This window comes from Mytilus californianus, unplaced genomic scaffold, assembly GCF_021869535.1.
Source record: "Mytilus californianus isolate M0D057914Y unplaced genomic scaffold, xbMytCali1.0.p SCAF_12, whole genome shotgun sequence".
NCBI lineage: Eukaryota > Metazoa > Mollusca > Bivalvia > Mytilida > Mytilidae > Mytilus > Mytilus californianus.
The window spans coordinates 14,561,807-14,577,209 of NW_026262604.1; the positions used below are offsets into that span (position 1 = coordinate 14,561,807).

A 15,403-nucleotide genomic window follows, 5' to 3' on the forward strand; every position below is an offset into this window, starting at 1 on the left:
CCACACTCGACTTGTTCGCCATTTGCAAGATTAGACTATTTTGGGTATCAAATGAAAGCAGTAAGAAACACACCTAAATACCTAGAAGATAACACAAATGTTGTTGACTTAATTCGGGATGATTATTTTAAGTATAGAAAATTGTGGCTCGACCTCAGGAACTGGCATACTGGGGTCTGCTTGATTGAGCATGTGGTCCGGGGGGAGGGGAAATAGCAAATTTAAATATTTTAAACACAGCGAGGACCAGACTTAAAGCCACTTATAAATAATATGAGACAGTTTTGATCTGTACAATAATACAAATTATTTTTTCGTTCAATCATGTCAATAAAAAATAAAAATACATTTTGAATTTTGATTTAATAAAAATACAAGATTACCAGTCAGTTATTACCCAATAAATATATTACCCAAGATTGGCAACTAATTAATATCGCGATTGAGAGCTGTCAACATCAGGGGTAAGAAAAGAAACTTATTCTCAGCAAGATCTTTTATTTTCAACCGATATATGAGGATAGGTCAAATCCCTTTACTGTCAGGCGTCAAGTGGTCATTTTCGGCTACCGTTAGCGTCAAATTGGTTAAAGTTTTATTGTGAGTCATCAATATATCCTTATCGTGATTCGTCAGAGGTCCTAAATAATTTATTTGTAATGACTGTGAAAACTTTAATGTGATTCGTCAATGTACATTTTATCGTCATGCACCAAAAATTACTGTTAACATCAATTGTCACAAGATTTTTTTACAGTTATTTGTCATGAAGGTACCCCCAGTAGGGAGCTGCCATTTGATTTTTATGGGTGGGGGGGGCTAGGATGAAATTTGAAAAAAAGGCAAGACAGGAGTTTTGAGTAAAAAAAAGGCAGGATGAGCAACTAGGCAAATGGCAAATAAAAAAGGCAGGATGACAATTTATGTAAAAAAAAGTCAGGATAAACTAATAAAAAAAAAGGCAGGTCCGAATAGTGTGAAAAATAAAAAGGCAGGACAGAGATTACAACTAAAAAAAAATGAATGACAATTTTTCATTCTAGCCCCCCCCCCCCCCCCCCCATAAAAATCAAATGGTAGCTACCTTACGACCCTCATATATTAATACAGGGGTGGAAGGAACCTTTTCAGTATGTTTAATGGATTGGACCGTTGAATTTGCAAGTTTCTTAAATAGCCAGTTATTTAGTCAAGAATTCATAATTGACTTATATCCTGATTGTGGAACGAACCTATTATTTTTATGAGAATAAGGGATTTGACATGTATTTTATCATGAATTCGGAAAGGACCCTTCTACCCTCCTCCTCTTCTACTATACGACAGGTACTGGTACTGTATTTAATGATAATTCGCTGGCCTTTAGTGTTTAGTGATATTAGTCTTGGAAGACAATATGTTACGCAATATAGTTCATGTAGTTTAAAGGTTACTTTTTTAGTTATTTTTGTACATTAGAATTTTAGTGAACTGCATAATAAGTTTCCAAAATTATTACACTTGTATTAATAATAATAAATTCATACAAAGCATGATTATAAAATTTATATTGTATTTCACACTATTTTGAATACTGTAAATTCAGAAATTATTGCATGCATTTATTATTGTGAATTTTATAGAATGGAATAAAATGCAAGATTAATTATTGCGATTTCAGGGAAATCTGCAAAAAGTTATATGTATCATGCAGATATAAGAATGTGAGCTCTTATTATTGCAATACTCATGCAGTCGCATTATTCGCATTAATAAAAACCTTGCAATAATTTCTGAATTTACAGTACATGGAACACATCTTCTCTTCTGTTTGCCTTGTTCCAAATTTTTAACTTTCCTTTCCTTTTTGACTTTTTGCAACATTATAAGTAGCCATTTCGAATCTCATTAAAAAAATAGATTACATGAGAGTGAAGTAAAAATTCTGTTTTGATTGTATGAACATGATGAACTGTTATCTGCATATTTATTTTTGGGAGATTTTAATTATTTATATACCATAAGTGACTATACAGCTTTGTCAATTTACCTACAGAAAACAACAAAAGTATAAACAAATAAATATTGCCTATTTGAGTTTAGTTTTAAATGGGGGTCCATCATTTCATTATTCTTAAATTTTTTATACCATTTTTCTCGTCTATTCTTTATTTATTTTGCCCATTATTCTCTATCGTGTCTGTTCTCGATTTTTTATTGCCTAAATTTTTCTCTATTCTTCCTTTTTATTGCAATTTATTCTGCACTTTTTACCAGTTATTCTCCATTCTGTAAATCCCATGCATCTAAACCCGCTTATATTTTGCACAATGACATATTATATTTTTTGGTAAAATGGAAATATTTAACCTTTTTTTTTTATTGCAGTTTTTCCAGTGAGATGATTGACTTTTGATAAACCAGTTTGCCAAAAACATGCTAGAGTTGTTTAAAAATTTCCTAGTTATCACATTAAAAAATGTTTGATTAAATTTCATTCTTAAAGAATTAACTTTTTAGATACATTTCTTCTGACTGTGAGTAGGCACTTAAAGAACTTTTAATTTCTTCATTTTATTTACAATAAAAAAAATTTAAAAGAATAGTTCACAACTTCACCGATCTTTTCAAATTATTTTTTTTTACATTTATTATGAATCCATAACATCCAATGACATATTATCAACAAAAAAATATTTCATTCTGTGATTGTAGGCATGTTTATGGAAAGCCTCAGCTGTCATATATTAGAGATTTACAAAACGTTATGCTGAAGCTTAAAATGTAAAGTTAAGACAGCGTGATGTTGAATTGAGTCACCAAAATGCTAACTCTAAATTACAATATGCTAAGTTGAATTTGCGCAATGTTGACTTGCAATGACAAGTGCTTTAGTCGTGATAGTATAATGATAAGTCACGATGTTGTGATGATATGCCAAACACGCGTAATGTTGGGTTTAAAGTACATGATGTAAAGTTGACGTTGCATGGTGTTAGCTTGCAGATTGATACTGCTCAGTCATCCATATCGAAAGCTATGATTACAAATAAAATGAATAGCTAAAATGTATGGTGCTGACTTGTTATTAATAAATGTTGAGCTGAGATAGTACGATGTTATATCATTGTGATATTACGATTGGTCTATCATGCAATCTGTTGATTTAAAACACCATGATGCACAGTTGAAAGTACATGATGTTAAGTTAAGATAACACGATGCTACACCACTATATTGAAACGAAAGCTTTACCATACAATTTGTTGACTTAAAACAACACGATGCAACGTGTTAAGCTAAGATGCTCACTGGAAACTACAGGACGTACAGTTGAAGTTTTGTAATGCTAAGCTACGATAGCATGATGTTATATCATTATAATGTCACAATAGGCTTATTATACAATTTGCTCATTTAAAACTACACAACGTACAGTTGAAAGTACTTGATGTTAAGCTAAGATAGCACGTTGTTATATCATTAGAATGTTACGATAGGCTTACCACACGATATGCTCGTTTAAAACTACACGACGTACAGTTGAATGTACGTGATGTTGAGCTATGATAGCAATATCTTATATCATAATAATATCACGATAGGCTTGCCATACAATATGCTCATTCAAAACTACACGACGTACAGTTGAAAGTACGTGTTGTTCAGCTGCGATAGCACGATGTTATATCATTATAATGTCACGATAGGCTTATTATACAATTTGCTCATCTAAAATTACACCACGTACAGCTGAAAGTACGTGGTGTTAAGCTAAGATAGCACTTTGTTATATCATTAGAATGTCACGATAGGCTTACCACACGATATGCTCATTTAAAACTAAATGATTTTCAGTTGAAACTAGGTGATGTTATGCTAAGATAGCACGATGTTATATCGTAATAATATCACGATAGGCTTGCCATACAATATGCTCATATAAACTACACGACGTACAGTTGAAAGTACGTGTTGTTGAGCTAAGATAGCACAATGTTATGCTAAGATTGCATGTTGTTATATCATTTGAATGTCACGATAGGCTTACCATACATAATGCTCATTTAAAACTACACAACGTACAGTTGAAAGTATGTGATATTGAGCTATGATTATAGCACGATGTTATATCATAATAATATCACGATAGGCTTGCCATACAATATGCTCATATAAACTACACGACGTACAGTTGAAAGTACGTGTTGTTGAGCTAAGATAGCACGATGTTATATCATTATGACGTCACGAGAGGCATATCATACAATGTGTTGACTTGAAACTACACGATGTAAATTTGAAGTAGTTTGGTCTTGACTTGAAACAGTAAAATGTTAAGTTATAAAAACAGAACGTAAAGTCAAAATAAAACAATGATAGGATGACATATACTTGTGCAGAATTGAAGATTTTTGGTGTTGACTTCGAATATATGCAAATATTAGATCGTTTTATGTTAAATTGAAAGACAATAATGATGCGTAAAACATTACAGAATTATGGTAATTGAAACTGTAATTCTATGGAAAAAATGATGGACAAATCCCCAGGATTTTTCCTTCTTCATTTGCAAGTTCGGAGGCAAAATGATATACAAAGAAAGTTTTCCATAAATTCATAAAGCAAAAGAATTACCCATCGCTATATATTACACTTGAATATAGTTTTGCCGTATATTTTACATGTTTTGTTTGGATTTTTGTTTATGATTAAAAACCAGACTTTTTTTATGAACATTATTTAAGAAAATATTTTTCTATGTTGTGTGTTAATATATACAACATAATATTGTGCTTATAAGACTCATGACTGTGAGGGTCAAATTTTACTCATATAAAATCACATCTCTGTAAGAGTTAGCGGATAATTTGTATTTACCACTCCCGTTTTCCACGAAATAAAATATATAAATCTGGAGTCTTAATCTTAAAAAACAAAGAACAACTGATATGACAAATAAAAGGATTGTAGCGCAGGACTGAGAGGGTCAGAGCTATATCAGAATGTGAACCCCCCCGGTCTTGTTAGAGGTATCTGAAAATTTGAATTTTCTTTTCCATGAAATAAAACAAAAGAATCTTGACTTAATCAAAAGCGATGCGATTACGATTTCCATAGAATGTCAGAGACAGTTTGTCGACTAGTTCGTTGAAAATTCGGCTAGGCAAGTAAAGTATGTCTTGTAACAAAGCAGGGTTTATTCATATTCATATCACACTTACATGTTCTCGTCCTGATATGCATGTAATATTTGCCACTGTACGTAAAACGCACCCCTTTTCCCCGAAATAAAACCAAAAAATCTGGACTTAATCAAAACCGTTGCTATTTGGATTTCCATAGATTGTCAGAGTCGATTTGTCAACTAGTTTGTTAAAAATTCGGCTAAGCAAGCAAAAAATGTCTTGTACAGAGCCAAGATTTATTCATATTCATATTACACTTACATATTCTAGTCCTTATATGCATGTAATATTTGCCACTGTACACTAAATACAAATACATTTTCATCAATTCTTTTTTATGAAAAGGAGCCTATCTTAAGCACATTCATCGATTTGACACCCTGTAGTTCATGTTTTTTGGGATTTCCTCGAAAATTATAACACATTCCTTCTTAATTTGCAAAATCGCCAAGTGACGGGTGCCACATATGAAACAGGATCTGCTTACCCTTCTGGAGCACTTGAGATCACCCCTTTTTGAGGGTTTCGTGTTGCTCAGTTTTTGGTTTTCTATATGTTGCGCTTAATATACTGTTGTTTGGCTTTTGATCTTTTTTCTCTCGTTTATTTCGGCTCATGAGTTTTTGTCATGACATTGTCAGTTTGGTTAAGATTTTTACTATCACTTTTGTATCTTTCGCCTTCTTTTATCCATTTTTGTGTATTTTTTTTTCGATTCTCCCCTCCCCCTGAACAGTATAATAGATAGATAAATGAAAACAGAAACCCTTTTCAACAAAAGGAGATCTACAAGTAACTCGACGTGACCGAAATTGTAAATTTCTTCCTCATTAGACATATTGCCCTTAGGGTAGATCGAGTGTCTTCCGCCATCTTAGGAAGCTACCATGTGATTTTTATTGGAGGCTAGAATGAAATTTGAAAAAAGGCAGGAGAGGAGTTTTGTGTAAAAAAAAAGGCAGGATGACAATTTATGTAAAAACAAGAGGCTCTCAAGAGCCTGAATCGCTCACCTGTATTTCAGAGGAGAAGATTTTTAAATGTTAGCAAACTTGATGAACAAATTGTGTAAAATTGTCTTTAAAGGGCAATAACTCCTTAAGGGGTCAATTGACAATTTTGATCATTTAAACTTTTTTGTAGATCTTACTTTGCTGAACATTATTGCTGCTTACAGTTTATATATATCTATAATAATATTCAAAATAATAACAAAAAACTGCAAAATTTTGTTAAAACTACAAATTCGGTGCCAGCAACCCAACAATGGGTTGTTCGATTCGTCTGATAATTTCAGGGCCGATAGATCTTGACCAATTAAACAAATTTACCCCTTGTCAAATTTGCGCTAAAAGCTTTAGTTTTTGAGATATAAGCCAAAAACTGCATTTGACCCCTATGTTCTATTTTTAGCCATAGCGGCCATGTTTGTCAATGGATCAAAACTTCGGATACAATATATAAACAAGATACACTAAGGAACATTTAGTTAAAGTTTGAAGGTATTTGGCCTAGTAGTTTCAGAGGAGAAGATTTTTTAAATAGTTTACGACGACCGACGACGACAGACGACGACGACAGACGACGGACGACGACAAACGCCAAGTGATGGCATAAGCTCACATGGGCCTCTTCGGGCCCCGGTGAGCTAAAAAGTCAGAATAAACTAATAAAAAAAAGCAGGACCGAATAGAGTGAAAAATAAAAAGGCAGGACAGAGATTACAAATTAAAAAAAAGGCAGGACAAAATTTTTCGTCCTAGCACCCACCCCATCCCCCCATAAAAATCACATGGTAGCTCCCTTAGATTCTCATATAGCTCTACACAATCGGTCTAGATCTAAAAAAAATACACATTTTGAGAGAGGAATGTTATTCATATGTAGTACTTTTCATCTTGATGAAGAAAATTATGAGATTTATCTGATTAAAACGACTATTTGTTTTTGAATAAAGGAACGTTTTTTGCATATGTTTTTTAACTTTTCCATATAGGGGAGATAACTCGGATAACATTATTTTTTGTCGTTTTTTATTTTTTTTAATTTTTTGCCATGGCATTGTGAGTCTGTTTTCGACTTATGAGTTTGAAATCCCTTTGGCATATTTCGTCTCTATTGATGGAATGTGTAGGGACTTTATCTATTTTGTTTTGTAGACAGAAAACGAGTCTCATGATCCCAATTTTTATTTTTATTTTCTAACATTGAGTTTTCCATGTATAGTTTATACAAAATCTGACAATACTGCATAACCTGTAGCGTGCAAAATGCTCTGTGGCCCAAACTTTTCATTATGTTTTTCAAAAAAGAATAAACTACATTTTGGCAAATAATAAACCGATTTTAATTTAGACCACACTCATTAAAACCATAAGAGAGAGAGAGAGAGAGAGAGAGAGAGAGAGAGAGAGAGAGAGAGGAGAAACTGTTGATACCAAAATAATTCATGGACTTTAACAATATTTACAGATTTTTGATTTTTTTTCTTTTTCTTTGAAAACACATATAGATATAGAGAAGCTGCAAAGAACCAAGAAAATCACTATGGACAAGAAAATAAGTGACGTAAATCATTAATTTGGGCCCCATGCAGTAGGATTCTATCACCTATCAATTTTTTTTGTTTTATTTCGTGTAAAGAAATTGAAATTTTCAGATACCTCTAAACAAGGCCAGGGGTGGGGGTCACGTTCTCATATAGCTCTGACCCTCTCAGTCCTGCGCTATAATCGTATTATTTGTCATATCAGTTGATCTTTGTTTTTTTAAGATTAAGACTCCAGATTCTTATGTTTTATTTCGTGGAAAACGGGAGTGGTAAATACAAATTATCCGCTAACTCTTACATAGATGTGATTTTATATGAGTGAAATTTGTGACCCTCACAGTCATGAGTCTTATAAGCACAATATTATGTTGTATATAATTAACACACAACATAGATAAATATTTTCTTAAATATTGTTCATAAAAAAAGTCTGATTTTTAATCATAAAAAAAATCCAAACAAGACATGTAAAATATACGGCAAAACTATATTCAAGTGTAATATATAGCGATGGGTAATTCTTTTGCTTTCTGAATTTATATAAAACTTTCTTTGTATATCATTTTGCCTCCGAACTTGCATATAAAGAAGGAAAAATCTTGGGGATTTGTCCCTCATTCTTTTCCATAGAATTGCAGTTTCAATTCACATAATTCTGTAATGTTTTACGCATCATTATTGTCTTTCAATTTAACATAAAACGATCTAATATTTGTACTATATTCGAAGTCAACACCAAAAATCTTCAATTCTGCACAAGTATATGTCATCCTATCATTGTTTTATTTTGACTTTACGTTCTGTTTTTATAACTTAAAATTTTACTGTTTCAAGTCAAGACCAAACTACTTCAAATTTACATCGTGTAGTTTCAAGTCAACACATTGTATGATAAGCCTATCGTGACGTCATAATGATATAACATCGTGCTATCTTAGCTCAACAACACGTACTTTCAACAGTACGTCGTGTAGTTTTGAATGAGCATATTGTATGGCAAGCCTATCGTGATATTATTACGATATAACATCGTGCTATCTTAGCATAACATCACCTAGTTTAAACTGAAAATCATGTAGTTTCAAATGAGCATATCGTGTGGTAAGCCTATCGCGACATTCTAATGATATAACGACGTGCTATCTTAGCTTAACACCACGTACTTTCAGCTGTACATGGTGTAATTTTAGATGAGCAAATTGTATAATAAGCCTATCGTGACATTATAATGATATAACATCGTGCTATCGTAGCTGAACAACATGTACTTTCAACTGTACGTCGTGTAGTTTTGAATGAGCATATTGTATGGCAAGCCTATCGTGATATTATTATGATATAAGATATTGCTATCATAGCTCAACATCACGTACATTCAACTGTACGTCGTGTAGTTTTAAACGAGCATATCGTGTGGTAAGCCTATCGTGACATTCTAATGATATAACAACGTGCTATCTTAGCTTAACATCACGTACTTTCAACTGTACATTGTGTAGTTTTAAATGAGCAAATTGTATAAGAAGCCTATTGTGACATTATAATGATATAACATCGTGCTATCGTAGCTTAACATTACAAAACTTTAACTGTACGTCCTGTAGTTTCCAGTGAGCATCTTAGCTTAACACGTTGCATCGTGTTGTTTTAAGTCAACAAATTGTATGGTAAAGCTTTCGTTTCAATATAGTGGTGTAGCATCGTGTTATCTTAACTTAACATCATGTACTTTCAACTGTGCATCGTGGTGTTTTAAATCAACAGATTGCATGATAGACCAATCGTAATATCACAATGATATAACATCGTACTATCTCAGCTCAACATTTATTAATAACAAGTCAGCACCATACATTTTAGCTATTCATTTTATTTGTTATCATAGCTGTCGATATGGATGACTGAGCAGTATCAATCTGCAAGCTAACACCATGCAACGTCAACTTTACATCATGTACTTTAAACCCAACATTACGCGTGTTTGGCATATCATCACAACATCGTGACTTATCATTATACTATCACGACTAAAGCACTTGTCATTGCAAGTCAACATTGCGCAAATTCAACTTAGCATATTGTAATTTAGAGTTAGCATTTTGGTGACTCAATTCAACATCACGCTGTCTTAACTTTACATTTTAAGCTTCAGCATAACGTTTTGTAAATCTCTAATATATGACAGCTGAGGCTTTCCATACATGTTGATCGAAAACTTAATTTAGGTGAGCACTACATGTGCTAATTAATTTTCAGTTTTGGTGTCAAACTTAAATACCAATTGCTACCTTTTGATAAAAAATTCATGGAGCACATGAAAAATAAATGATAGAGTGAGCCATATATAGTTGTTTTTTTTTATGTTGTCCATACATTCCCATTTTTTGATAAAACTTTATCATATCATTTGTCAACTGATTTGGTGAATTAACATTTTTCACAATTGGTTAATATCTTCTTTCCAAGGTTGTTTTTCTTTTATTTTCCCTCGCACTTGCAGTGTCTGTGTGGTTGCCTAATTACTAATGAAAGGTGCATGTCATTGCTAAGGTCACTGCATACCGAAAAGCTGTCGCAGTGTTAGAGTACAGGAAGACAATAATTCAATATCAGTACATTTCTGAAGATTTGGATAAAACAAAAGATTTTTTTTTATAAATAAGAAAGTCTATACACAAAGTCTATACACATTTTTTTACAGTATAACTTAGCCATTCAAGTAAATAAAGCATATTCAATTTGTTTGTTAAATTTGAAGTATCATGTGACTTTAAATGATGATTTTTGATTTATTTTAAAGATTTGCATAAATTATTTAAATTTTTGATGGGTGATTGATTCATACTCTTTTAATAGTAGGCACCTATTGTTTTACATAGATACATTGTTGTAAGTTATAATAAAAGTCGTATTTTCTTTTACATATAAAAATAAAAACATGTTGTATAATTGCCAATTAATGTCTGAGAGATAACTCTCCACCAGAAACCAAATGATATAGAAGTTAACAGCTATAGGTCACCGTACTGTCAATCTTCAACAATGAGCAAAACCCATACTGCATAGTCCGCTAAATAAGGCCCAGAAATGACAATCGTAAAACAATTCAAAGGAGAAAATTAACGACCTGATTTATGTATAAAACAAAGAACGAAAAAACAAATATGATATACAGCCACAAACGACAACCACTGAATTACCTGGTGATTACAGGCTCCTGACTTGGGACAGGCACATACAGAATTTGGTGGAGTTAAACTAGTTTGAGGGCACCAAACCCTCCCCCCTAACCTGGAACAGTGATGTAACAGTACAATATAAGAACAAACTATAAAAGTCGGTTGAAAAGGAATGTTCTCTTGAATTTCTCTCCACTACATTGCTCCAATAGAGTGTTTAACTGTCTGTTTTTAATACAAATAGTATATACATGTAGTTACATACAACAGTCACTGAATTACAGGCTCCTGACTTGGGACATGTTTTTAATACAAATAGTATATATACATGTAATAACAAACAACAGTCACTGAATTACAGGCTCCTGACTTGGCACATGTTTGTAATACAAATAGTATATATACATGTTATAATAAACAACAATCACTGAATTACAGGCTCCTGACTTGGGACAGGCACATACAGAATGTGACAGGAAAAACATGTTTGTGGGTGCCAACCCCCCCCCCCCCCCTAACCTTGGATAGGGGTGTTACAGCACAACCTAAGAACAAAATGTAAAAATCATTTAAAAAGGCTTGACTCAGATCAGATCAACACAGAATACAACCAACAAAAAGACTCTTTAGACACAAAGTACCGATATGTGAATACTCACAGTTATTGAGAGCTAGTTTGAAGCCAATAACAGCTAATAAAAAATCATGTATCCAAGACTAAAATATCAATAAGTACACATCCAATGGATTTGGTGTAATATGTCATAAACAGTCAGAGATCATGATGAGTTTGTGCAGTACAAAAATATAAGTATTGACAATGTATGACCATACATTTTAATAGCTGTATACCAATAATATTTAGTTATCTTTTAATTTATTGATAACAAAATCAATCTTTGTACTGATTTTATTCATGTTATTGAGCTTCTAAATATAACATTGTTTTTTTTTTATTTTGAGCAGGTTAGAGGTTGAATGACAAGAACACTACATTTTTGTATGTCAGCACACAGATGAATAACAGCAATGGTGATACTGTCAAGTTAGAGATCAATAAGGAATCATACTAAGATAAAAGATGGGTACTGAAGGAGAAGACAACATAAATATGGGTACTGGAGCAGAAGACGGTATCAATCTGAAAATCAATGGAGAGGAATCTTCTGTAGATGTGGTGTCTCTTGTAGACAAGAAGGATATTTCCAAGGAGGACTGTCTCAAACTTGTTCAGTCTATAGTAAGGACTATTAAATTTAAATGGGTGGGGATGCCAGTAGGATGAAACTTCTCATATTCCCCCTGAAACCAACATACTATTTTGAATTATTTTATATGCATAAAATGGACATCACCCATAATCTTGATAATTGTCCTCTGACCCATGTATAAAATAAAACTTGACTTCCTGCCCTCCTACATCCATTTTCATGGAATAGACATGTATAAGTGGAAAAATATGTAAACTTCATCAGAAGACCTGCTACTAAAAATAGCTAGACAGCTGTGATTGATTACTTATATTGTTATCAACTAATTTTTGCAAGTTATTCAATTTTTTCGCAAGTTGAAAAAAATAACTGGATAATAAATTATTGCAAAATTGTTGAACTTTGATTTTCACTCATATAAATACTCCAACAAAATTAAAAAATCATAAAGACAAATGGCGGCTAAACAGAAGTTTGGGTTTTAGCTGAATTTTGCATCCAAATGACCCTATATCTGTCTCCGAATAACCTTCTGACGTCATGCAACAGTCACTTTTTCTGCCCCTGCCGTAGCGGAGGGGGCATTAAGTTTTACCCTTGTCCGTCCGTCCGTACGTTCCAAAGTTGGTTTCCGTTCTCTAACTTTAAATTGCCTCAACCAAATGTTATGAAACTTATACACAATGCTTATTACCACAAAATACAGATCAAGTTTGAATTTTGGGAGTGTCACTTTTATTGTTCTAGAGTTATGCCCATACAAATGGAAAAATTGCTGAATTTTTCGTTTCCATTCTCTAACTTAAGTTTGCCTCAACCAAATGTTATGAAACATATACACAATTGTTATTACCACAACAAATTTGTGTAGTGTCACTTTTACTGTTCTTCAGTTATGTCCCTTTATATCTTTATATGATAGACAAGGGGGGCATGATCTGTGCCCCATGGACACATTCCCCATTTATCTAATTATGACGTCAATATTTTTGACTTGTGATGCAATACTTTGCGAAAACTTATATATACATGTATGATTTTTGTCTCGCCTTGACGGAGTCAAAAAGCAAGACATAGGTATGCTGTTTCTGGCGGCAGCGTCATCATCATCAACATGATCAACAATGTATTGGTTTGTGATGAGGTCTAGTTTAGGGTGAACCACAAGTGGTAGATCAATGATATTTGGTATTCAGTTGTATTAGCATTGGCTCATCTCATTTCCATGGAGATTATTTAGCCCTGCCCCCTCAGTCATGGTCTATTGACTTTGAAACTTTTGCTTAGTTTACATGTATTAGTTTAAATTTTGTGATTAGGTCAGTTTATGGGGAACCACTAGTGGTAGGTCAATGATATTTGGTATGTAGTTGTATAAGCATTGGCAAATCTCATTTCCATGGAGATATTTGGCCCGTCCCCTCACTCAGTCATGGTCTATTGACTTTGAAACTTTTGCTTAGTTTACATGTATTAGTTTGTTATTAGGTCAGTTTAAGGAGAACCATTTGTGGTAGGTGAATGATAATTGGTATGCAGTTGTATAAGCGTTAGCACATCTCGTTTCTTTGGAGAATATTTGTTCCTTTCCCCTCAATCATGGTCTATTGACCTTGAAACTTTTGCTTAGTTTACATACATGTATTAGTTTGTGTTTAGATCAGTCTAAGATGAATCACTAATGTTAAGTCAATGATATTTGGTATGCAAACGTGAAGGCATTTGAAAGTCTCATTTCCATGGAAATTATAAAGCCCCACCCCAACATCATGGTTCATTGACTTTGAAACTTTAACATAGTTTACAAGTTAATGTTTGTGTTTAGGTTTGTTTAAAGGGAACGACTTATGATAAGTCAATGGTATTTGGTATGCAGTTGTATTACTACTGGCATATCTCATTTCCATGGAGATTGTTCATGCAGCCTTGTACCTTCAGTCATGGTTCATTGACTTTGAATATTTGCATAACTTACATATTTTAAAAAGTATTGCTATTTTAATTTCAACATTTGTATTATCAAAATAACAAAAAGGCGAGACATATCTCTGTGTTAACAGTTTATTAGTGATGGCGGACAAATTTGCATACAAGTGTAAATACCTCTATAGACTTCAAAGGGGAAACATGAAAAAATGTATGCATGAAAATAAGTTGGTTTACAGTGTCTAAAATTGTATGTTTCAGTGTAAGAAGCTTGCCATAGATGGAGATGAAATAATGTTCATGACAGTTAATTTCTATGTTTCAGTATAAGAAGCTTGCTATAGATGGAGATGAAATGATGTTTATGACAGTTAATTTGTATGTTTAAGTGTAAGAAGCTTGCCATAGATGGAGATGAAATGATGTTCATGACAGTTAATTTCTATGTTTCAGTGTAAGAAGCTTGCCATAGATGGAGATGAAATAATGTTCATGACAGTTAATTTGTATGTTTCAGTGTAAGAAGCTTGCTATAGATGGAGATGAAATGATGTTTATGACAGTTAATTTGTATGTTTCAGTGTAAGAAGCTTGCCATAGATGGAGATGAAATGATGTTCATGACAGTTAATTTCTATGTTTCAGTGTAAGAAGCTTGCCATAGATGGAGATCAGGGGTTAAAAAATCCACTAGCCCGATGCCCGGGACTAGACTTTTACACTTCGAGCAATTAAAACTTGTAACCGAATATGCCCGACGGACTAGTAACAAACAATTCTTGGCATTTCCAACATAGTAAGTGGAAAATCCCCTCATCACTATTGTATCTTAGGCTAGCCAATCAGATTCAATTACGTACGTCATCCGGGATTCCAAGAATTTGAACCGATTTTGTACATGTTTTAAAAATAGAACAACTAACTCTGCGTGGACCGGTATCATGTATTGATCGCAATTCACGTACTTTCAATATCAATTTCTCAGTACAGGGGGTATTGTACATTGCTTATGCCGAGATTTTCAATTAATGGTACTTGGGTGTATGATGTAATGATCGATATTGACCTGTCTTGTCGGACAGCTGTTAATTTGAGCTTGAAACCATGCACAAATTATTTCTAAACATTTTAGTACGGCCACCACAGGAACTTTGTCAGTTTTAAAACGAAAAAACGGTAGATGAAGGGGGTAATGAGGCTGAAAATTGATCCCAAAAAATGCCAAATACGACCAGGAAAAGCGGAAAAAAATATTTATAGTGTCATGGACAGAAAGATTCCCCATGCGCAAGGTCGACTGTTACTGATGATAAACAAGAGATGATGTTTTGTGAATATTGCCGTTATTTTCCCGATCACGCTGATAAA

General features: G+C 33.2%; 1 protein-coding gene across 1 annotated transcript in view; it reads left to right on the forward strand.

Moving 5' to 3' along the window:
* The first annotated feature begins 3 nt into the window (after window positions 1-3).
* LOC127721428 (uncharacterized) overlaps window positions 4-15,403 on the forward strand; it is a 32,352-nt gene continuing 16,952 nt past the window's right edge. The window contains exons 1-2 of the mRNA XM_052228148.1: window positions 4-60; window positions 11,865-12,138. Coding sequence (XP_052084108.1) covers window positions 11,980-12,138 — 159 coding nt within the window. The 5' untranslated portion in view covers window positions 4-60; window positions 11,865-11,979. The remainder of the gene's footprint in view (window positions 61-11,864; window positions 12,139-15,403) is intronic.